We start from the raw sequence: 26,151 nt of genomic DNA, 5'->3' as shown, positions 1-26,151 counted from the left end.
CCTCTCTGGGAGTAAGAGCTGTATTGGGGCCAGTGACAATTCCCCAAGAGATACCCTTCTATTTTCGAGAATTTTTAAATTAAGAGAAAAATCTGAGCACTCAGATTTGGAAATTCAGAGACAAGGTGCCATTGCAGAACCGAGTGAGGAAAGCTCTCTTTGTTACTCCCTATGTTGTACCTTTTCTGAGGCCAGAATATTTCAGTCTCCTGGCGTGTCGCATTTGCACTTTTAGCATGCAGAAATATGCTTAATACAGCCCAATAATCACTTAATAACCAACTAAAGAGGATTTTTCCCAACAACAAATTATATCAACCTCCAAACAAAACCCCATTTGTTGCTACTTTCATTTTATTCCTTCAAGTTCAGCCTAGACCATTCCCATTTATCAAGAGCAAAAACAGATGCTCAAGAGCTGCTGGTGACTTACCAAAGCAAGGCTAAGGCACTGTACACTGAAGGATCCTGTCCATAAGAGAATCCAGACTAGATCCAGGTGTACTAAATATTCAAGTTCTAGATTCCAAGAGGGCAATTCGCTAAATGCAGCATAAATGAGATTGCATCTTAAATTATGATTTCACTATGTGAGTAAGAAGATGGTATTCTCAAGGTAACAGCTCAGGTATTGCTCTGTTAAGTACAGAGTATAGACTTTGAGAACTACACAAGAATAACATCTACTGCTTATAAACCCTTACCCGAGTTTCTTGCTGTGGCAAGCACACAAAACTGAATTCCCACCCTCTGAATGAGCCAACTGTGAGAAGAAATATTTCACATTATGTAATTCTAGTTATGAATTTACTGACTCATTTCAATAAACCTTGAAATTTTATATAGACACCCCTTTTTATATGTGCAGGGTAATAAACAGCTAAAGAATGTTGGTCATTTTACTGCATCTCTCGGCCCTTAAAAGTTTACACTTCACTTTGGTCTAGTGGGTCTATGTGGCTAAAGCATAAGCCTGGTGACCCCTAGGTTCTATTGCAGGCACTGAGTCACTGTCTGAACTGGGCAAGCCATTTCATGTCACCATGCTCCACCTAATCCATCTATGAAATGTGTATACAGTACCATCTCAATTACACCTCCATCCGGATATAACACGACCTGATACAACACAAATTCAGATATAACGCAGCAAAGCAGTGCTCCTGGGGGTCGGGGCTGTGCATTCCGGCAGATCAAAGCAAGTTCAATATAACACGGTTTCACCTATAACGTGGTAAGTTTTTTTGGCTCCCGAGGACAGCGTTATATCGGGGTAGAGGTGTATTTAATATCATGGAGGATACTGAATAAATTTAGATAACTTGAAAAAAGTATCAATTTAATATATTGGGGAGCACAACTGTCTTTTGGATAACTGAGGTTCACACTTATTTATCTAAGGCCAGGATTGAGAACCAAAGTTTACGGAATCTTTTGAGACAAATGTCACCATGTCTGGATGAAGAATTAAGAGCCACATTTTCAAAAGTGGTGTCTAATTGTGGATGTCCACCTGCAGCTCCCATGCATTTGAACAAGAAGTGACAGCGACAATAGATAAATCGGAGCTGTGAGTGCTCAGTAGTTCTGAATGTCAGGCCCTAGGTGTCTTAGATGTTATTTCAAAGTTAGACACCACTTCTGGAAATTTGGGCCTGACTCCAATATAGCTGCCTAAACAGCTAATCATCCTTTTGGATTCTTGGGGCTGGTCTACATGGGGGGGGGAGGAAATCGATCCAAGATACGCAACTTCAGCTATGCGGATAGCGTAGCTGAAGTCGAAGCATCTTGGATCGAATTACCTAGAGTCCAGACGGCGCGGGATCGACGGCCGCGGCTCCCCTGACGCCTGCGCTACCGCCGCTCGCTCTGGTGGAGTTCTGGAGTGGACAGTGAGCGTGTTCGGGGATCGATATATCGCGTCTTAATGAGACGTGATATATCGATCTCGGATAAATCTATTGCTACCCGCCGATACAGCGGGTAGTGAAGACGTACCCTTAATAGCAATTTCAGCTTTGGAGCTGTCCTCATCTCGGGGTGCTGAAGCAGACAACTGTGATTCATGTGAGTTTGGGGTTCTATTTTTAGTTGTTTAAAACAAAAACAAAAAACTGCATGTGGCTGGTGTGTGTCAATAGGGGCACTACAGCGGTTACCTGAGTTCCTTGCAAGTCCAGTCCACCTAAATGAAAAATGGCAAATAGTTTGAACCTCTTAAAGAGAAGTGCTGAAACGGAACTGTCCTAAGTGCATTAAAGGGAGATCTCCATAGCCATCTTGTCATTGTCTTTTCCTTACTGAGTCAATATAGCTTGTGATGACACTAACATACTTGTCATGCCATATCAATGGAGTAAGTTACTTGGACAGAAACCACAGGAGATTTACTGATCTCCAGCCCAAATAATTTAATGACAAGACAAAGTCAACATTGGTTTTAACTGCCCCAGCACCTCTCCCTCTCACTGCTCTGGGCAAGAGCTTCTTCATGGATTAACCTACAACTCACATTGCTAAAAGTGAAATTACAGTGGTGATGCTGTTTTACTGAAAAGCTACTCAGCCACCATATAAATTTTGCACAGACAGTATTGCACTTTAAGTTACAGGTAACTCATGCCACAACCTTGCCATGACCAACACCCTTAGTTCTTCACTCTTGAGCATGTTCTTTCAGGCAACACCTTAAAGCAAATTATCCTCTTGTTTTTAAGTGTATTTGTAGATATCAAGAGATCATGTATGGCCTATAGACTATGTAATATTTTAGCTGCCTTGAATTAACATGCACAGAGAAAAAAAGGGTTGCAAAGATTTTTTTTTTACTTTATCGTGGTTGCTGTAACAAAACCAGTGTGTGCGATAAAGCTAGAAATGGCAGTAAACTTAAACTAGCAATAGGATGGTCAGTTGTCCTGGCCAAATTCCAACTTGGACATATGTGCATTATGCCAGGTCGTTGTTCTTCACTTCCCCTACTTAAATAAATCAAATAATACTTGTGTAGTGTCACAGCCATTCTGTCCCCAGAATTTCAGATTTAACTGAAGGAATGACTCAAACACTATCCATAAAGCATTCAGAGTTCCTTTAGGAATGAAAGGTGTTATTACAAAGTAATAGGCCATTCCCACATCTAGATTTCCCAGTAAGTCCTGTTCTAGGGTATATATTTTAGACAGTGGGCTTTTTTGAGTTGGGGAAGCCATTAGTTTTCTATGCCATTATAGCTCTAAATATCATCTATGTCTTCACCAAACCATTTTAGACGGTTTCAGTTTTGTCTTAGATCTTAACTTTCATCTAAGGGGTGGTTTGGGATCCTGTCCCTAAATTTCATGACTAGATTATGGAGGCATGACTTCAAAGATGTAAATGTCACTAATCCAATACAATCAACAGGGTTTGACAAATAACTGGCCCAAATCTTGAAAATGAGAAATGGCAATAGGCTATTTTTCAGCAATATACAATAATACATTTATAACCAGAGCTGGGTAGAATTTTTCAGATGAATTCCCCCCCCCCCTTGAAAAATCCAAATTCAGGTTGACCAAAACATGACACAGATTGGTGTTAAATTCTCCACATTTTTACCCTAAAACAAACACCATTTCTTTTCAACATTTTTAAAATAAAACTGACTTTATGATTCAAATGAATTTGTATTTTGAATTTTACTTCAATTGTATATTAAAATGCATTGTTAAAAGGTAAAACACCCTTAACAAAAGCAAAATATTTTAGAGTCAAACAAAAGGTTTCAACTTTTTCAGTTTGGTCACCAAATTGAAAAATAGGTTATTCACATAGCTCTATTTGAAACACAGTTTTGGGGTACATTTCACTGGTAAGAGAAAAAGGAATTAAAAAAAAGTGTTTTATGACTGCTGACACAAGTACCTTGCCAGAAGCTTGAATAAATGTCTATGAATTCATTGTAAGCTCTGGGACACGGTTTTAAATGGCCACAAAGCAGATGTTTTACGTCTTAACAGTGCTAAGAGATCAATACATAAATAAAATTTTAAAAAACTGAACAGACCTTATAACATATTTTATTTATGTCCCCAAGCATAGGGGTCTTTTTTATTTAAAGTGTGTTGGGGGACTAAACAATTGCTATACATACTCAAAGACCTTAGCTATCCAACTTAATCCCACATAAGCAAGAAAATCTAAGGTTAAAACAAAGAGGAAATAAAAGCAAAGGTCATTAGGCTATGAAGTGGGACTACCTACATTCAGCACCTCTGGAAGTTCTGTCAGCTGCAAATGTTTTTGCTGGGAGTGGCGGGATTTGGCAAATGCTCTGTGTTAGGGAGGAAAATGATTCTCTATGAACAATGCAACATGTGAAAAAAAACAAACCCTTGGTTATGATGGTTAGTAAACTATGCCAAAGCACTGAGGGGAAAGGAAACTTTCTTGTTAATGTGTGAACTCACACATTATGGACTGATCGGTCCAATTTAAATTTTTCAAGAATGTACTTTTTAAGTACAAATTCAAGCTTGATTAAAGTCCCATAAATGGAAACACCAAAATCCCCTCAACTGTAATAGCCCCTGATGTTTACCTTGTGGATGCCATATATTCCAAATGTACTTGGTTCATCCTCATTAATTTATCCTTTTTCCTACCACATCTTTTTATGAGAGTTACTTATTTTAACAGGTGACAATTTGCCTTGATAAGTAGCAAGAAACTCGTTTATTAGAATGCTTCCGTAGCATAAAATAAGAGGCTTTTTACTGATATTACTACAGAAAGTCATCAATTGTGTAAGGTTCTGAATAGTTCATTGGGAATAAAAAAGGGTACTGGCAATAAATTAGAATACTGTTGCCATCTTTATATGTTTCAGGTATTTCTTCACCATTCCTACTATGCATGAATTTTAAACAGCTGCTTAGATGAGATAACTCATGAGAAGCATTACGACACATTACCATGTATTACAATCAGCTGAGTCTACATAGTAGGACTTCACCATATTGCCTCATCTACACTATGGGGGTAAGTTGATCTAAGTTATGCAACTCTAAGCTACGTGACTAATTTAGCTGAAGTCAACGTAGCTTCAGTCGTCTTACTGCAGTGTCTCTTTTCACCTTTGTTCCTCATGGCTTGGTTGCTTGCTCTACCCCATTCTGGCCTCCCATTGACTCCCCTTCCCACCATAACTCCATATGTTCCCCAAACGTGGAAGCCCACTGGTGGCTCCACAGAGCTGGGCAGTATTTGATTTTGCAGTTGAGCCAAGTTTCACAATAGGAGAAGAGAGAATCTTGGGACAGTGGACTACTGCTTAAAGTCTGCAGTCCACCATGAACTGCTACTTTGGCCAGCTGCATTAGATGCCACCATGGGTATCTGGGTCTTAAAGCATTACCTACTGGCTTACTTGCAGCTTTTTAGACAAAATTTACCATGTGAAATGAGGCAGCTTCAAGGTCATGATATTTTCCATCACTTCACTCACGCTTGTCCCTGCTCCACAACCTCTGCTGGATTTATCAACACATCCCTTCCTCCCCAGTTGGGAAACTTAATCCCCCACAGAGCAAGTTTTGATGCTCTTAACTTAATGATTTAATATCACACAAAGAGTGAAGCAAACCTCTTAAAAACTGCCATTTAGATTCTTCAAAAGGGGTTTTTATTTATGTATAGCACTTGCGTACACACACACCAACTAAGGGGGGGAAATATCAAGCAGGCAAAGTCCTCTTTTCCAGGAGAGGCTCAGTTTCTCCTGTTAAGCTGCTTTGGAGGTTAAGTATGACAGGCCTAGATGAAGAAACTTTGTAAGTTGCATGATAGTGCAGCAGGTGCAACACAAGCACAATATAATGTGAGCATCGGTTGGCTGTTATTTGTTTCCATCCTGACAAGTGCACCTTTTCTCTCCACAGGATCAAGGAGACTATAACTATAACTGACACTCCGAAGGCAAAAATTTACTCAAGAATAGCGCTGCTGAGTTACTGATGGTTATGATTTCATTCACAGGGGTTACAGGTTGGCAAATCACTGCCGAAATGGCTTGCAGCAGTGTTCTGAATTCAGCGTCCGCACATTCATTTTGGGTGTGTGTGGATGAGGAAAAGAAGAGGCAGAGAGATTTCACAATACAGTTTTTGGGACAAGAATGATTTTCAGCCTTCGGAAAGAAGCTCCCTTACCTCTCCACCAGCTCTGCAAAAGAAGCTACAGAATATTTATGGAACATGTTTTCTTGACAGCACTTTCAAAAAGTATAAAAGATAGAGCAGTTAGTTTTCTGCACTCTCCTCTTTCACTAAAGTTGCTACTGCCCTTTGAAAATATGAAAGCACTCAAGAGCTTTCATATTTTCAAAGGGTAAAAGTGCTAAAGAGCACTCCTGTATTTCAAACACACAGAGAAATCAGTTCACATCTGCTGAAATTGTTCACTCAGAAAAGGTAAAAACAGCTAGACATGTCACTTAGTTACAGAGTCTACCTTATTTTGAAGGGATGAGGGACAAGAGCTGAGAGCACAGTGGTCACCATTTACCACATTTTATGAGGCCCTTCTGTATACCACAGCTGCAGAATCCACCAAGAAATCTACCCCTATACAGCATTCATTACCTTTTCACATTTAAAGCTTTCACCTCAAAAAGTAGTGATTAGAAATAACAGCACTCATGAAAGATGCTGGATGAAACAATACTGGAGACTGAAGACTTCCAGTTAACCACAGAACAGAAACAGCACCTAGAACGTCGTTGGTTTTCAATAGTCACGTAATACAAGTCAAACATATGGACAGCGGTACTGCAATGCTTTGTCACAACTGACCTGAGGGAGGTTTATTCCCTATTCATATTCAATCTTTGGCCTCTGATCAGCTCTCTAGTGCTTTCAGCACAGTGCTAAATGCAATGGTAATATCAGCCCACTAGGACATGGGCTGAAACCATCATCTCATTTCAGAGAGAACCAAATAGGCATCAAACCGTAACAAAGTTCAGTCATTACCCAGGACTCAAACTTGCCTCAAACCTTCTTCTAAAATGGCCTGACCTTCCAGGCGCGCCGCAGAAGGCATGACATGGTTTTGGGGGAAGCTTAAAGGTATGTTTGGGCAGGTGAGGTCAGGGAGGGGAAAAGGGCACTTACTTTGTTGTTTTTTATTTATTAGCTGGCTTAGTGGATTCATTATTTGATGCTAGGTGATCACCATTCACAATTGTACATGTAATTGTTAGGCCACTGGGAGCTTGGTAAGGGCATTAGTGTGTGTTATTTAAATCTAAAGAACTAATACATTAAAAAATACTGAGTTAGACTCTATCTGAAGTCAGAAAGGTTCTCTATCCATTACATTTCCACCTCCTTCCTCCACATAGAGCATTCAATTTCATCTAGTCAGAGAATGTGCTGTGTGAATTTTCTAGGAGATAACTGGATGTTTAAAACTATTTCAGTCCCCATTGTAGTCCCTAGAAAGAGATCCATTGACTTCAGTGAGTCCCAAAGAATTCTGACACTGATTTCAATGGGAGCAGGATCAGACCTGTAATGAGCAGAATATCAGTTTTGTTCTATTCCTGCTTTTTCAATCCCATGCCATTTCCTGAAAAAGGGGAGGCAGTAATTGGCTGGTGCATAATTTGTGGGATGTGCAACTCTAGTAATTAGCTTGAGCTGTTAAAAGGTTACATTTCCCTACAGCTCAAAAAAATAAAATAAAGCTCTCCACAATTGTTATGAAGTGTTATAGGAGCAAAGAATGGAACTAGCATTCAGACAATTAAAGCAAAGTTATTGATCGTAACAAAAGTCAAGGTAGCCCATTAACAAGCCCCAGATTCAATCGAAATATAGCAGGAATATTTAAATTGTAGTATAAATTAGATCTGTAACAATCTTTATAGGAATGGGCAAGTCAAGTAGCAAAGTTATCTTTGGAAAAAATCTATTAGCACTAATGGAGCGATAATCCTTTTAGATTCATTGATGCTGACAGATTAAATACTTTCAATTCATTTTTTATTTGGTTAGCTCATTTGACATTGGATAAGTCCTAGATTCTATATTACAGTGTGAACAGCAGGAGCTTTTCCGTTACTGTGACAAAACCGTGTATTACTGGCATGTTTTCTGCGGGGTACCAAGTAGTATCCTGTAGGTATGGGTAATACTACACACTGCTCCCAAAAGGCAACTGGAGTAGATAAATTTGTTTTAATCTTGAAAATAGAAACACTGTGGCTCAAAGGTTAGAATAAAATTACTGACTTTGCTTCTGATATTAGAGAGGCTGCAAAAGGAAAAATATGAAAAAATATTACAAAAGAATGTGTGACTGTGTTTAAACACATACAAACACTCCCTGTAATAAGGGGTTGATATGAGTGGTCAGCCTCACTTTAGGACAGTGGTTCTCAACCAGGGATAGGCCTACCCCGGGGGTATGCAGAGGTCTTCCAGGTGCATTGTCAACTCATCTAGACACAGTATTTGCCTAGATTTACAACAGGCTTCAGGAATAGACTCAATGTGGAGAAAAACTTAATTGTTGCTGTTGCTTCACTGCCTCCTAGAATGACAAGGCTCAAAAGTGAAAAGAGGCTCAAGAATCACACTGAAATGGAAGTATAATATGTATGTTCCAATCAATTTATTTTATAATTATATGGCAAAAAGGAGAAAGAAAGCAATATTTCAGTCACCTTTTAGGGGAGGTAAAACTTGGGGTAAGCAAGACAAATCAGACTCCTGAAAGGGGTACAAGTAGTCTGGAAAGGTTGAGAACCACTGCTTCAGGAGATGAGGAAGTCACTTTCTCTGTCTCCAATAGTAGAGTTAGTTGGGGGGAAAAAAATGATGAAATGTTTGTCTGTTGAAAAATGCTGTTTCAGCAAAAACAAAATGTTTTGCAGAAACATTTCTAGAGAAAGAAACTCACTCCAGAATAGCCTGGTGGTTAAAGCATCTCTGCTCCAGAATAGCCAGTAGCCTGGCACTCACCTAGGATGTGGGAGACCCAGGTTCAAGTGCCAGTCCCTAATCAGACAGTGCAGGGACTCGAACTTCAAAGTGTTTTGCAAAACGGAGTTGTTGTTTTCTGCCCAGCCCTATCCAATAGAACCTAGGGTTCACTTAACATAGAACTAACCCTTGTTAAATGGAGCTGTGCTGACTTCACCAGGTGAGGGTCTGGTCCATTGGGTCTAACAGGATTTCACTGTTTCCCAACAACACAATACACAGTAAATTATAGCAATTTTCCAAACAAATCCAATTTATGACAGCTACACAACCCATCTCTTATAAAAGACAATTTCTTTGTGTACCATATATGGGAGCTATCCAGCCTTAAATAATATGTAATATGCTGGGTAAAATAATTAAATTTCAGAATTAGAAGGATATTTTAATGTACCTATACAAATGTACTCAACTCTCAGAACTACATGATATGCACAGCAGTATCTGGAGCATTATCTGGAAGCTTTCAGTTAGAACATAGTGCTAAAGAGGCAAGGCATGCATTAAATATATGCACCACCTAGTGTCTTCAGAATGTCCACTGCATTCATTATTCAATTCCAGTACAGCACTCTGACAGGCAAAGTGTTGCTAAATACTATCTAGAATTAAAGTTTAAACTCTAAGCAAACAGTTTACATTGTATATATTTATGCTAAAAGGAACAGAAACCTGTGTGTGTGTGTGTGTGTGTGTGTGTGTCTCTCTCTCTCTCACACACACACACACACACGAGTTCTGACAATATATGCACACAGTAAAGATCTCCTAAACTAGGGATTTTATACATAATATTTCAAGGGTAATGCCTATCCTCAGATTTACAGCAGTCTTGGTTTTGGCCTACTCCCAAGAAGTTATGAGGCATCTATCACCATAACAAGTGTCCATGACTTTATGATTGTGTAGATTGGACAGGATTTTATACAATAACTTGAATTCAATTTAGTAGAGCAAATTCATTTCTATAATACAATTTATTACTATGGAATGTGGTAGAAGAAGCGACTGAGTAGTTGGTTCACAGTTAAAAACAATTCTCTCACTTAAGTTGTGTGTGCCTATTTTATGTTTATTCTCTGAAAGCATTAAAACAATTGACTTTTGCTGGCACAAATGCCCAGAAAAAAAAATGTTAGTTTCACAAAGGCACTTTTACCAGATTAAAAAAAAGTTATACTTATCCAACTAGGGAACACAATAATAGCATATGACTTGCAACCAATCACAAGTAGGCAATTCAGCTCAGATTTTAATTGTTTGCATAGCAAGCTAAGTGAAATTCTCTCTCTCTCTGACCCACACCCACAAACATGAACCAATGGAAATCAAAAGATCTCATTCTGTCTGGGCATTCTCCAAACAGAAAGGCAAAATTCAAATAAAATATTCACTCAGAGTGAGATTTTCAAAATTGAAAAATTCACTGGGAATTGGGCATCTAATTCCCTTAGGTTCCTTTAAAAGTCCCAGCCCTAACTTGCTTTGTCGCTCTTCTGAAAATCTCACCTTCAGCCCTTTACACTGATACACATACATACTCCTCAGGTGGAGGAGATGCAATGATGGATACAATAACCCACTCCCCCCCAAATGCTTTCCCCCACAAAGAAAAAGAAAAACACAGTCAACTGAAACAGTGAATTTACATTTCAGCTAATTGCAAGTTTGATACTGCCTCCTTAAATCAGATATCTGTTATCTGTTCCTCACAGTGTGGCACTGTTCCAGGTCACTTGGAATTAAAAGAAGACTGTGAAACTTCATTTTAAACTCAGATCAAATACCTGCTGTGGAGTCTTTTGTTTGTCATTCCTTTCCTCCTCCATAATTCTAATGAACAGCAATCAGGAGAAAGATTTTTGGAAGCTAACCTGCCCTTATCCTAAATTACAAAGATGAGGAACATTTTGCTGAAGTGAGCGAACATAGCCAGCCATTTTTATATCAGCTACAAGAAGATCTACATTAGTCTGTTGATCAAAGAATGAAACATGTGCACACAATTTGAAGTGATGCCTTTTACTAAATGAAATAAGAAGATTGTCTCAGAGATGTGCAGGGATCAAAGAGGCAGAATCTCATATTTACTAGCTGGGTATTCTTTCAGACCTAGTGAACACTGGTCTTAATATGTACCTCCCAAATTAGAGAAAGAAGATGGAACATGTCAGCCTTATTCTGAGCACAGCACAAATGCATGCTTCTAGAGACTACATAATAGGCTAGGGGTCCAGAATTCTTTGCCCATGTTGCATCTTTGCATGTGTTTTGATGTATAAGTCCATATTCTGTATTGCAGACTAGAGCATATGCATGTATGCAAAGTGTAGACGTTAAGTTCTGAAGTTATGGCCTTATATAATGTAAATATTTTTTTTTGTCCACACCAAGGACACACCTCAGCAAACACTTGTTAATATTTTCTCTCTCTCTCCGAGGAGAAAACTTTATTCAAATTTGGTTTCTGGGTTATCCCTTCTTTTAATCAAATCCTGTGTGTCCACATGACCACTTGACTCCTTACACACCAGTCTGAGGTCTGGAGAGGTAGTGTTGGATGCAAGACTTTGATACAACTCTTTGATGCCCATTGGACTCCAGTTGTGGTACCCCTCAGAGCTGGAACTCTTTGCTTGAGCATAGAGGCAGACATTTTCCATTCCCCAAACTTGCTTTTAAGGTTTCTTTTCTACATTTTATCCAGTTCAATAGGAGTTTTGCTTTGAGTGTTTTATGGATTGTAAAGTGCCTTAGGATACGCAGCATGATAAGCATTTGAGAATGGGCAGATTGTGTTGTATCTTCTGAAGTTCTTGTCAAGCACAATTTAAGAGACTTTAATCTCTTGTTATGATAATACCCTAAAAGAAGCCACAATTTGATAACAAAACAAGTTGGATTGGGAGAAAAACAAAAGCTCACTAAGGAAGATTCTTATAAAAACATTTTTTTTTCTTTAAAGCTTTAGATCTTACAGCATGTTTAAAGAAACAATGAATGCTTTGATTTTTCGTTTGTTTGCAATGACCCAACATAGTTCTCTTGTGATTCTGCAGCGCTAGAAAGATTGTCATCCTAAACTTGAGGAAAAATAAGCAGCATTTAAAAAAAAATTGGCTGTGTTAAAAAAACAAAAACTAAACACCACTGTTTCTCCCATTATTAATTTAAATGGAATTTTTCTGGATCCAATACAACTATTATGTTACTATAGCACTTAGATTCCAACTGAGACCAAAGGTCCCTTTTTGCTACATAAACTATGAGATCTTATTGTGTATAAGTAGACAAAGGAAAGGTGGGGAAAAAGGCACAAAGGGCCAAAGTCATTTGCCGAAGTAAGAGCTGGGAATAGATTCAGATCCCTATGAGTTCCAGCCCAGTGCCCTATCCACGCACTGCCTCCCTCACCTTTGTCTGGGAAGATTTCCTAGTTGTGATATTGTTAGCATATGTTTTGCTTTCTCTCTAGAATTAGAGGTTAGGGGAGCTGTGCATTCATGAAAGGAACCAGACAGAAACCCTCTTTGTACACAGAAAGGATAGAGCCCAGGTAGCAGTAGTGAATGTTGCCACCATTGGTACTAAGACGGACTACTTTCCAAGCCTGGCTGTTTGTGGGCCTGTTTGATGAGGCCTCTGCTAAAAGCTTTTTTCCAGCGATGGTGGTGGTTTTATGTGACATGGACATTTGCCCACCAGGAACTGAATTGAGCTGCCAACTCATTTCTTACAAGCCAGCCAGCCAGGCATTAGTTGGTAACTATGTTTGGTTACTACCAACCTTGGCAGGATGCAAAAAGATGAACTGCTGTTAGGGCATTCTATCTCCCCTTACCAATGCCCAAAGTCTTCCAACTCCAGGCTTGTTATTCTATCACCTGCAAATAATTCCTTTTTCGGGAAGGCTTTCAAAGGCACGAATGGGCAGTTAGGCAGCAAATTCCGATTGAAAGTCATGGGTTTCAGCACCTAATTCCCATTTGTGCATTTTAAAATATGCTCTACTAATAAAGAAAGCAATTAGTCAACAAATTATTAGTATCACATTAGCTCCTAGACACTCGAAGAAAGATAGGAGCACCATTGTCCTGGATGTTGCACAAACACATGGTAAGACAGGACCTGTCCCAAAGAGCTTGCCATCTAAATGGACCGGACAGACAAAGATAAGCCTTATTATTCCCATTTTACAGATGGGGTCGAGAGCCACATACAGAGATTAAGTAACATGCCCAAGGTCACAGAGGGAGTTTGTGGCAGAGCTAAGAACTGAACTCATAACTCCTGAAGGCACTGCCATAACCACAAGATTATCCTTCTTCTCTAAAGGTAAGGCCTGCTAATAATTCATAAGTGATTAAGTTACATTTTGTTTCTCTAATCATAGTATTTCTATATATTGCTTTCTTTTTTGTTACTAAAAAAGTCATCTCATTAAAACAATCCAACCCAGGTTATAAATTGTGGAATAGACAGTAGAAGCAGCTAATAGACCTGTAAAGGCAGCCATGAGGACAATATTGACCAGCAGGTTTTTTCCCCCTCTGGTTTGATTCAAGAGAGGATTAGACATTTATGTAGATAGTGAGACATCAACAGCAATTCTACGTAGAATTTTTTGTGGGGGAAGGGTAAGGGCATATTTGTTTACTTGTTTTGGAAAGAAGTTTCCCACATAGGGAAGTTCTTCCATAGCTGACTACTGCTGGATTTCTCCCAAGCATCTAGTACTGTTAGACAGGTCCCTCGACTGATTGTGGCAATTCCTGTTCTCCTACGTCACCAACATTACTAGATAGTTGGATGTCATTGAGATAGTTAGGAGGACAAAACCATCAATTGAAGTTAGATAAGTAAGTTTCAAAAGGTGAAATAATAACTTTAGACTTGTTTATATTGTTAGCTATTTTCATAATCGACTTGCAACATGCATTACAACGTAGTTTATTGTCTTCTAATGATCTGTAACAGACTATAAAAACAGCATACTTGCAAATATCCATTCTATATGGGTAAGCCAAATGATACACTGCGGCACAAAACAAGTTCTTTAAAAGTAGAAATGGAAAATGAAACAAGTTTCTACTTTCTATAAATGAATCCGACCATCTGCTCCATTACAACAGCAGCAACATCCAAAACAACAGAAACAGCAGCCTCTGGTGTTAAATTTCTGCTCTCAGTCTCAGACTCCACATTTCCTCAGAAAGCAGGACTAAAAATACAGAAAAGATACATCAAGTTGCCCTGCGGGATCCCTTGTACCGCAAGTAATTTTCCATCTTAGTATATGATACCATACTATTTGTATTTGCCGTCTGTAATTCACTGTGAAAGTACTATTATATTAGCAATTTTCATTCTGCATTAGTGAAAGTCCATCTAGGTCTGAAATTCAGTTATGGTATCAAGGAGGACATTTGTTTTCATAGCATGGTAAGCTCATGTCACCTCTTTAGAGCTATTCTTTGCATATGAAGAGACAGAATTTATATATCCCCCAGCGCCTGTGAATAAATTATACACCAAGTAGCACATGCATATAAAAAAAAAGAGACTAACTATAAAATCTCAGAACTAGGTTAGCACAAAGGAAGTGTTATGCTAGTTCTAATTACATTAATGGAACATGTCCACAGAAAGATGTCACCTAGTAAGCAAATATACAAATGGAGTTTATTTGCAGATCTGTGTGCCATGACAGTATTATATGTAACACTTTGATTTGATGTTTGGCCACAGAGGAGGGAAGTTACTGTGCAGAGCTACACTGACCTACACTAAGTTGGAGGTAGTGTACTGTATTTTCTTTGAAAAGTAGTAATGTGAAAAAGTTCTTTGCTATGCAACCAGTGTGCTGTTAAAAAAAAATGCAATGGGCTGCATCTACCTACTGCATATAGATATTAAAGTGATCGCTGCCCTCTGATGTAAAGAATTAGAACCCACTCATGCTGGAAGAAATTCTGGCATTCTACAAGTGTAATCACACCACCCCACTAAAATTTCATGCACAATTTGTGGCAACATATTATCAGGAGGATAATGAATTGGGAAAGTTATCAAAGAGGGCAACAAGGATATGAGACGATGTCAGGAGTTTACTTGTAAGAAATATTAGAAAAAAAAATCTAGATTTGCATTCATCAAGAAAAAGATGAAAGAAGATGGTCAAGTGGTCCAAATACAGAACTGGGACCAGGAATCTCGGCATTCTAGGCTCAGCTTTGATACAGAATACTCTCTGTGGCCTCAGACAAGTCACTTTACCTCTCTGAACCTTAGTTTCCCAATCTGTGAAATGGAACTAACATGTTACTATGAGTATACCGAGTGTGCATCGTTCTGAAGGATATAGCAAAGGCAGATATCAACTACTAAGTAAATATGGTGACATGAACAGAAACTGCAGGTGTTAGCTCAGGAACAATCTCTCTGCTCAGAAGATAATTTGTGTGAGAAACTGAATGAAGAGTGATAGACACACTCTTGAAAGGTATTACACACTGGAGTGCCCAAAAGATGGATGGACCATATGATCTTCTTTCCAACCTTAAGTCCATAAGCAGAATGCCCACGCAGAGGACTCCTTACATGACATATTCAGAACCAAATCACACAAATGGACCATAAATATTATCCACGATTATTTCCTTACATTTTGTATATTCCCCACATCAAAGGATTAGAATATTTCATGTACATCTAGACAACACATTCACCACATATGGACTTTAAAAAGATCAAACAAATCAGTATGTTGACACTGTGTGGATTCAATTAGCACTTGGCAGGTCAGAATATCCCCCCCACACACACACTTTCAAGTTGTAAACTGTTAAATGTATTTTTAATAACCAAGACGCTTCATTCTCAGCAGGGTACCAGGTACAAAGAAATGAACCTCAGTGAGACTCTCCAGAAAACAACATACAAATAATATATTCCTTTCAAATGCAGAATCAAGCAGTTTTTTTTAAACACCCACTCTACTTACTCTACCTATTCAAAGAAGTGGAACTAGCCACAGCAATACAGTAATAAGCCTCAAATGAAATGCCATAGAGAACTGTTACAGCTCCAATCCAGTGACTCCAAATACTTAGCAAATACTAAAAAGAGTTCAGATGAACAATACCCCTATGAAACATGAGTCCCATTTACAAATGAGAGAAATTGAAGCAGACAGGTAAAATTAATTTGCCTAAGGTTACAGCAAATTAGTGGCATGGATGGGATTAGAACCCAGATCTCCTGACTACCAGTCCTCTACCTTAACTACAAGACTATTACAAATGGAATTCAGTATTTGTGCCTTTTCCTAGCAAGCATTTCCTCTGGTTCCATCTCCAAGAGTGATATCCTCCAATAATTGTATTCTATTGCCTCACTGGTCCATAGAATCCTGGACAGTGTCTCAGCTATGCAACTATCTAGACTGCTGTTGTCCTCAGTTTTACACACGTATTACCAGACTTTTTAGACTGAAAACAGATATTGTTCCAATACTTTGTTGGCCACAGACCCACCCTTATTCCATTACATGGGTTAATGGTGCTCTTTATCTTCATAAAATCAGTAGCAATATGCAGTGGCTGTCATGCAGTACTGTAAATGCATAGGCACTATTTGAAGAAGAAGGAAAACACTTAATGATTCTTATTTAGAACAAAATGTACTTAGATCTAGCAATACCACCCAATGCATAGCCATGGGCTTTATAAACAAGACATTGAGAGAAGGATGTTTAATGTTTATATTTTGCAGGCATCTTTATATCAGATATGGGGATGGACACAAACTACAGTTTTCCATGCATCAATGAATTAATTACCAGGGAAATATTAGTGACTTTATGTCCCATTTTTCAAATTACCATTATCGCTCTGTACAATGGTTTATTGTAAAATAAAAGCCTGCAGCTATGCACACATTCATTCTAATAGACTTAAAATGCAATGCAAAGATTATCTGCAATCATTCCTTTTTGCTTTTAAGCCCTACTCAGAGTGAAACTCTGGAATACAATTTCTCTTAGAGCCACCTCTAAGACAACTTCATAAACCGTAATCTTATAGCTCAATGGGTCAGTAACTGGGGTTAACTGCTCCAGCTAAAGCTACAAGTAAACACTATGCAGTATCAAAAAAATGAGAGAGACACTGCAGCCACTGAAGTGATTCTAAAAATACCTTGCCGTCCCTCATAATAATGTATAAAAACAATTGCACATTAGCCTGGTACCTAAAACATCCTCATTTTAATTAAGTAGCTGAAGCTTGTTTCTAGCAAGAGAGGACAGAAGAAGAGTTGGTCTGCTGCACATGACCCGTAGTGTGAAATTTCAAATGCTTAAAGGGGCCTGATCCTGTTACCATTGAAGACAATGGCAAAAACTCCCAGTGTTCAAAATGTGCAGGAGAAAGTCCTTAAGCCTCCCTTCACCCCACACACTTTCTAATATTTCAGATTTAAATACACACATTTCCCCCAGGAACATATATAAATTACTATATTTACGTCGCATAGGGGGTGAAAAAGTAGTTAAACTGCACTTTGTTGCCCTGTCACAGTCAATCCTGAAAACAAAAGTTCATTTTTTATGTATAGGAACTTTTGTCCCACGGCTCCTAAATACTACACTTCACCCAATTACACCAAAATCTTCCCACATATCCCCTCTGCAGACACCCTTATCTTTATACTAAAGAAATAATTTGGTTTTATTGTGGAATACCAGATGAGGCTGGACAGCTAAACACACAGGAACTATAATGAGATGTTATCAGTTACCTGCTAATGATTTATTTTATAAATACTAAAACAACAAAGTACATGGGAAAGAAAATGGAATGACGGACATAATACACATGGCAAGGATGGAGACCTACACAGACATTATTACTCCTACATAACAGACAGTCTCAAGAGATTCCTTCAGGATCTATTCAGACAGCATCAGATTTTGATTACTCTAATCTGGAAAAGAAGCCGAACAACAACTGATGTATCAATCTCAAATTCCAAACAGTCAACAACAACAAAAGCCCCGCGAAAAAAACCACTAGCTTCCAACAGCAAATATTTTCCTTGAGAAGGATGGCAAACATGAACACACATCCCCCCCCCCAAACACACTTGTGAGAAGTCCAGATATAATAGCGAAGGAGTCAAGGATTCCAGAGGCTGAGCAGTTGACATTCTTTGGCTAGTTGCTTGGTAGATTTTCTAATTGAAGTATTTTATCAGGCGGACGTTAAATAAAAATGTGGGAATGAGTGTGTACCAAAAATAAACATAGCCCAGACAGGAGTGTTATTTGACAAGTAATTAAGTTCTCATTGCTACAGGAGATTGTAAAGTAAGGCAGGAGGCTTAGGAATTTTGTCCAATGGGTACATTTTCACACACTGGAGTCCAACGGACACTCGTGCTGTACCTTTCTCACCCACTTTAACAGGCTGGAGTTCTATCTGCTTATAAAACAAGCAGTCTTGTGGTAAGTCACCTCTGTTCTCATTAAGGATTCGAACTACTGGCCACAATTTCCACTGCCATTCTCTGGCTCCCCCCCGCCCCCCCGGTCCCCAAATGAACTCCTGGACACGATGTCCTGCAGCAGAACATGTTTTTTTTCTGATCCGCCCCCTCCCCCCATGGGGTCTTTTTTCAAAACAGCCCATCCAATAGAGGTGCACCATAAAAACAAAAAGGGTGATCCCCGTTCAGTGCACGCAAAGAACTCCAGGTAGCAGACAGATATAAAGGTGCGACTGAGTGGCAAGAGGAAGGGAGTAACCTCACCCTACCCTCTTTATTTTTGAAAGCTGGCTGAATAATTTTCCTTGCATGCATCAAACGTACACACACACATACGGAACAAACAAACAAACAAACAAAAAGAGGGGTTTCCTTGCGGTGCAACCTGTGAGAATTAACTAAACCCAGGGCTGCCTAAGCAAACTTTGCATCCCCAGCTAGCCGGGGATGCAGTCAGCACCTAAGGAGGAGACAGCTCCCGGCTCAGTGCTCTTCCCACTCAACTCCGCAGCCACCTCCCTGGGACTGACGGTGGACGGGGCCCCCTTGCACCGTGTCTTGCTGTCTCGTCCCCCACTTACCTCTGAGGGCAGCAGCCCAGCTGCAGAGCTCCAGCAGGAAGAGCAGCCGCCTCCTCAGGCGTGCGGGACACCCTCCTCCTGCAGCCCGTATCCCCATGCTCTCTCCACACCTCCTTTCCCTCTTCTTCACTCCTGCTTTCCTTCCCCCGCCAAGGGGGATAATTTCCCGTCAGGCTCTCAGGGCTCGAGTGCCAGCCTGGGACTTGCCTCCCTTTTATTACTGAGCGCTGTCCTGGGAGGGGCTTTGAGGCTCCGGGGACTGGGGAGGGGGTCAGTGGGTGCCGGGAGCCCCCAGCCCTCAGCTCCCCAGCTCCTGCCTCTCGCCGGTCTCATTCCGCATCTCGCTGCTGCCAGGCGCCCGGCTCCAGACTAACCGGAGCAGCTGCGAGCCAGCATCCCTAATGAGCCCCCTCCCTCCCCCCTCCGCCGGCAGCCAATTAGGCCAGGACTGGGCGGGGCCTGGAGGCAGGACGACGACGACGCGGTACCCGGACCCAGGCACTAGTGAAGGGATGGAGCAGGTGCGCCCTGGCAGACAGGCGGGAGCAGGGACAGCTGCTGCCGCAGCAGAATGGGATGATCTCCCCCCTGCTCCTTTCCTCCCGTCCCCGTCCCTACTTGTATCGCTTTCCCCGTCCCCCTCCTCTCGAACTGCTGCCCCGCCTGCTGGGAGAGGGGAGACGCGGCAGCTTCATCTTGCTCCCCCGAAACGTGACATCGCTTCCCCTTCGATCCTCTCCCCAGGCTTGTTCTGCTTCCTTGATTGCCTTCCCAGCTATCCTCCTGCAAACCTCCTTTGCCCCCACCCCCACTTCTTTTCCAGTGATCACTCAAGCTAAACCTGTCCCCAGACATACAGGGGGGGGGGGTCTGTTACACTGCTAGGGGCAGCCTTCCGTCTCCCTTAGAGGAGTTTGGGATCCTTCTAATTTCCTTTGTTTTTTGTTAAGCCCTAAAGAACCTGTCTACCATTGAATCATGGTTGGGTGTGCGAGCGAGACAGAGCGATATCCCAAGTCATCTTACAGCGAGACTCTGCTGACTTTATACTGGTTTAATCATGAGCAGCTCCACCGAAGTTTAGAGTGCAAAACTGAAGACGTGCATCAGGATCTGGTCTTTAGTTTAGTTTTAAAACATAGCGGGGGAGTCCTAACTTCAAGTGCAAATCTGAGCTCATCATGGAACTATGGAATCCTGACTAGCACCATCACAATAATGTGTTAAAAAACACTACACCACCACCAGTCAATACACATACACAGACCATTCCTGCCACCTCAATCCTTTCCACAGAGTAGGTCCGTTCTGTGCCATACTTAATTTACATTACATCTTGCTAAATGTATTTTTAAATGCTTTTCCTTGGTGGCCTATAACTGTTCCCCACCTACCTTTATTTTTTTCCCCCTCTAATCCTTCATTTTTTTCCATCATAGTTTTGATGAAGGGGGGAAAAAGCAGGTGCACTGAAGTAGCTGAAACATGAATTCATAATTCAAAATGATCTGGACAAATTGGAGAAATGGTCTGAGGTAAACAGGATGAAGTTTAACAAAGACAAATGCAAAGTGCTCCACTTAGGAAGGAACAATCAGTTTCACACATACAGAATGGGAAGAGACTGTCTAGGAAGGAGTACGGCAGAAAGGGTTCTAGTAGACCACAAGCTAAATATGAGTCAACAGTGTGATGCTGTTAAAAAAAAAAGCAAACATGATTCTGGGATGCATTAACAGGTGTGTTGTGAGCAAGACATGAGAAGTCATTTTTCCGCTCTACTCTGTGCTGGTTAGGCCTCAACTGGAGTATTGTGTCCAGTTCTGGGCACCGCATTTCAAGAAAGATGTGGAGAAATTGGAGAGGGTCCAGAGAAGAGCAACAAGAATGATTAAAAGGTCTAGAGAACATGGCCTATGAAGGAAGGCTGAAAGAATTGGGTTTGTTTAGTTTGGAAAAGAAAAGACAGAGGGGACATGATAGCAGTTTTCAGGTATCTAAAAGGGTGTCATAAGGAGGAGGGAGAAAATTTGTTCACCTTAGCCTCTAAGAATAGAACAAGAAACAAACAATGGACTGAAACTGCAACAAGGGAGGTTTAGGTTGGACTTTAGGAAAAAGTTCCTAACCGTCAGGGTGGTTAAACACTGGAATAAATTGCCTAGGGAGTTGAGTAGGTTAAATAAATGTCTATCGGGGATGGTCTAGACAGTATTTGGTCCTGCCATGAGGGCAGGGGACTGGACTTTATGACCTCTCGAGGTCCCTTCCAGTCCTAGAATCTATTAAATCAACTGAGGTATAGTAGATAGATTTGGCTGATAAAGTCAACCTGCAAAATTGAAATATCAGTATATGCTCTGTCGAAGAACATTATTCATCAGCCACTGATGGAGAAACTTTCAGGTATGAAGAATAACAGCAAAGCATGACCCCAGATTCTAAACAAACCAACATTTTCAAATGTAGCCTACTCACAAGATTTCAGTGAGTATTTAAACTATATAGAAAGTTTTAATAGTCCAAGTTATTTGTTACTGAGACCATTCGGGACAAAAATGGTCTAACACTTGATGCTAAATTTCTTAAAATGAACCATTTACAACTAATTTAAACACAAAGTAATAGATTTACTTGTAAATTTTCAGGAAACTTATTTTCTACTTAAGGAGTAAGTGCTATAATTTGGGGCGAGGGCACATTATTTTCTTCATACATGACAAAGCAGTTGAATCCCTACTTTAAGAGCAACCTCAACTCATCCTAAACTAGGAGCCATGATCAGCCCTTCCCTAATAGAATACAAACAAGAAATGTCTATCTGAGGGTGTGAGAAAAAGGAGACCAAGACCAGCGCAGGAGGCTGGACTTGATGACATCTTGAATTCCCTTCCAGCCTTACCTTTCTATGATTCTATGAAATGGGGACACAAGAAAGCTGAATCAATTTTGGGGAGTAAGATATTTAGTCATGGCTGACAATGATTTTAGGGGATCCAGAAATTGTGGCAATGGAACAAACAGGCTTGTTTCAATGGGAATAAAAAGAGAGAAAGGAAAGTAAGAGTTAGTACTAATGGAGCATATGTCACCGGATTCCTCAACTACCATTGATTAGAGTGAGTGGATCATATTTATATTGTCCCTGCTATACAAGGACTGGTTACTGGGGCTGAACATTTTGTGGTTCTAGACAGTTCATTCCAATGCTGCCTAACTGTGTAGAAATGTGTCTCCTGTCAGGACTCTGCCTTCCATTTTTGGACAAAATAGCCCAGTATGGTGTAGTGGACAAAATACAAGACAGAGTCAGGATTACTGGACTCTATTCCCATCTCTGAGACTGACGCCCTGTGGGACCTTGTTTAATCTGTGTCTCAGTTTCCTGATCTGTAAAATATGGCAAATATCTATCTCATGGGGGTAAAAAGATGTAATTGATCTCCAATTCCCTGCCCATTATGTGTTCGTGAAACTTCACTGGTGCCCAATGAAGAGCAGATGTTGTAAAGGCAGAGATCAAAAACAAAATGTACATTTTCTCCAGTAGCCTTAGGGGTCACCCCCATACCAAGTGGGTTCCCAAAAACATGGAGAAATAAGCTGGGAAGGAGCCACAACTTTGCCTGCTGTACTGTATATTTCGGAGCTAGTCTGAGGAAAAACCCACCCAAAGCAGTCGCTGTAACAGACGTGGGCACATCACCACCACCACCAGCCCAATTGTCATTATGTGGAGTCTACTTTGCTGCAACACTTTGTGTCAGTGAAGAGAAACGGTGCCGAAAATACTGCCTGTAGTGCCTTAGGGTCTCAACACTAAAGCACTCCTTCTCCTGGTCTACCCACCCAAGCAGATTTACGCCAAGCCCAACTTATTATCTATTCCTGCCCTGCCACTGAGTGAATGATTGATGCTTTGGATAAAAATTCCAAGTTTCCTGCTTGTAATGCAATTATGACAGGGGCAGGCAAGAAGCACAAGTTTGAAAAAAGGGCAACATCTGGTAACTTCAATCAATACTCATGGAAGTACAATTAAATGGAATATTCGACAAGAAATATATCTGGGGGGAATGCTGCAAATTTGAAGAGAAATCCTACTTCAGTCAGAACTTTGCATAATTTAGACATCAGTGCATGCTGATATTGTACATCCATATATAGACACAGGAGGCCCATGGCACGATATACGCAAGACCTTAATGTATGGCTGTCCATGTCTTAACAATGCAGTTGGGACAGCCTTCTGCCATAAGGCAATACACAGTGTTTAATAAGGGAGATACTCTCATAATGACTATAGGCTGCTTTTTGATGTTAGGATCTAAGCAGGTGTAGAGAGGCAGTCAGGGCTTCTGCCAGTGGGGATGGAGGGGAGAAAGGAGATAAACTAGTCAAGAGAGAGAACGGAGCAAAGGTTACAAAGGAGAACTCTATTCTTCCCTAGCGCTCTATGGGTTAAGGCTCACAAAAAGTAATATTTGTTTTCTGACAGTGCATATTCCCCATCTGGGACTCTCCTCCGAGAATCTGGCAGCCTGAAGTTCAGATGCAGCTGCTGACACAGAGAAACAAAGGAGGCAACACAATGTTTTTCGGCATCACCATCTTTGAACATGTAAAGTGCTATAGAGATGCTGAGTGAGTTTGCCTACAACAGGAGATATTAGGCTGCTGAAGAGAGGTGCCCAAGTTTGAACACAGGGCTCTGTATCTTCCTAACAAGGCAATAAAGTACACTTGACACTCAATGGAATCTTCCAGCTGAGTTTGCAAAGGAGCTTTCAGACACTATTTCTCTTCAAGTGAAACAGATAAAGTTTGCAACTGTGTGATTAATTTTTGTTTCTGATTTGAAATACAAACCTAAAGGACCCGATAGTGATTTGTAATAAATCAGTACACACACCATCTCCATGTCAGATAACAGGGGCATCCCAAGACACATTTTCAGTGGCAGATAGGGTACTGCTTATTTTTTTATTTTTTTTTAATTCACTTTGTGGTTCCTGCAACTAAAACGTACACGGGATGTCACTGGGATCTGATAAGATGTAGCACAGCTATGCATAATATATCTAATAATGCAAAAGACAGTAAGTGTATAGCCAGGCCACCAGTCTGTACGACAGTGAGTACTAGGTACTTACCATTTGACACTAATGCAATTATTCCTATCTCGGTAATGGGGAATGCTGCTGGAGTATACATCAGGTCATCTGCTGTTTTACTTTTAGCTTGAGTGGAACTACAAATATGTAATTAAATAATGCAAAAGCACTTGGGAGGGGCTCAATTACTGGAAAATAGAATACAATTAAAAAAAGCTAGTTGTCTTTAGTAGGTTTTGGCTATTTCATAGTCGTCCCCCCTTCCCCTCCCCAATGTTCATAAATGTTCCTAAATAAAATGTGAGCTGAAAAATACTCCTAATCTTCTGACATCACAGGCAGATGAGCTAAATGCAGAGCCATCAGATTGCACTGAATACTATAGCTAAAACAATATTGTTATTTCTACTACAGTAGTACCCACGGGTATGTCTACACTGCAATTAAACATCCATGGCTGGCCCATGTCAGCTGATTCAGGCTTGCAGGGCTTGAACTACGGGACTATTTAATTGTAGTACAGACGTTCATGCTTGGAATGGAGCCCAGGGCTACTCACGGTATAGACATACCCTAGGAGTACACCAGGATCCCATTGTGCTAGGAGCTGTACAGAATAAAAACAGAACTAAAAGGACAGTCACCACCCCAAAGACCTTATAATTCTAAAAATACCTGTAGAGGAATGAGACCAGACTGTTTCAGATGGAGGAAGAAAACCCCATCTGGAACAGTTGTAGCTGTGACAAAGCTAAACTTTACAGTGACATCCAAAAGCCCCAGTCGAGATTGGACCCTGCTGTGTTAACCACTGTACAATGACAGATGAAGAAGAGGTACTAGTTCTCTCCAGGGCAAGTGCTAAGTTAATTTACAGCACCCGAACAGGAAGATGGCCAGCTGTCTATTAACATACTTGGAATATGGAGGAAAGGATTTCTGGCCTCACGTGACTAGACACACAGAAAGGGAGAAGGTAGAGCAAATTCCCTTCTGCAGTAGCACTCAACCCTTCCCTCAGGTACTATGGAGGGCTCTCTGGAGGTCTGAAAATCCAGATGTGCCTAGTATTGGGACAGGATGGACTTCATGTCCCTTCATCCACACCAGGTCTAGCAAAATGCACAAGCAGTAAGTTAATACAGCCAGTGGCTGTTCTAAGATCCTAGCTGAGGCCCCTCCAGACTGCAGAATAGCCTTACCAGGCGTTACTAGCCCGAGCTACAGAGAAGTAGTGCGACAGGATTAGCCCCTTAGGAGTTCCAACTGCTCACTGCCAAGGCTCAAACCACTACTGGACGACATCTCTCTATGTAAGGCCTGATCCTGAAAGACAGCAGCAGTTACAAACGCTGAGCACTTTTCAGTGTCAGGGGGCCTGATTCTTCTCTTGCTTAGAAGCATCTGAAGCCAAGGGAGCCATTACCCTAGTATGTGTGATAGGCCCAAATTTCTACTGGGGATTGCTTTCGGCTAGCCATATTGCTGATTGTCAAATAGGTTTTCATCCCAGTCCCAGTTCACTAGGCGATCCCACTGGAATATGCAGAACACCAAGACATAACAGTTGTGTTTCGCACCCCACTAGGTACAGTTTCACATACATGGACATTCAGCAAGAACTCAGCAGATCCTTTTCCTTTGCCCTAAAGTTTATCCCAGTCTGTAGCTGCAGCTGTATGGTTTTATAGTTTTTTCTAATGATTTTTTAAATTTTTGTTTAACTCTTCTTTGGTCTGGGATGGATGTGTTATTGAAAGAGCTATGGATTGTCTGACAGTAAAAGGATACACAATTTTTTTTTTTAAACCCTGGATATTTTCCATGATGCTACATCAGCAATAAACAAACACTGCAGCTGTTTGACTTTCAAAAGGA

General features: G+C 40.6%; 1 protein-coding gene across 11 annotated transcripts in view; it reads right to left on the bottom strand.

Annotated features, from left to right (window-relative positions):
- The window catches only part of UNC5D (unc-5 netrin receptor D), a 374,043-nt gene that overhangs the window by 287,009 nt on the left and 60,883 nt on the right, over positions 1-26,151 (bottom strand). For 3 of the 11 annotated variants that reach the window (XM_042840352.2, XM_042840353.2, XM_065584628.1), the window contains exon 1: positions 19,160-19,559. The exons of 2 other annotated variants lie outside the window; for them this stretch is intronic. In XM_042840352.2, coding sequence (XP_042696286.2) covers positions 19,160-19,256 — 97 coding nt within the window. In that variant the 5' untranslated portion in view covers positions 19,257-19,559. Of the gene's footprint in view, positions 1-19,159; positions 19,749-26,151 lie in introns of those variants that run through there. 6 more of the 11 variants (XM_042840351.2, XM_065584626.1, XM_042840350.2 and 3 more) reach the window with 4 other exon arrangements.

The sequence above is a fragment of the Chrysemys picta genome, chromosome 2 (genome assembly GCF_011386835.1).
Source record: "Chrysemys picta bellii isolate R12L10 chromosome 2, ASM1138683v2, whole genome shotgun sequence".
Lineage (NCBI taxonomy): Eukaryota > Metazoa > Chordata > Testudines > Emydidae > Chrysemys > Chrysemys picta.
Note: the sequence above shows the minus strand (reverse complement) of the source record. Positions and strands in the feature narration are given on the sequence as shown.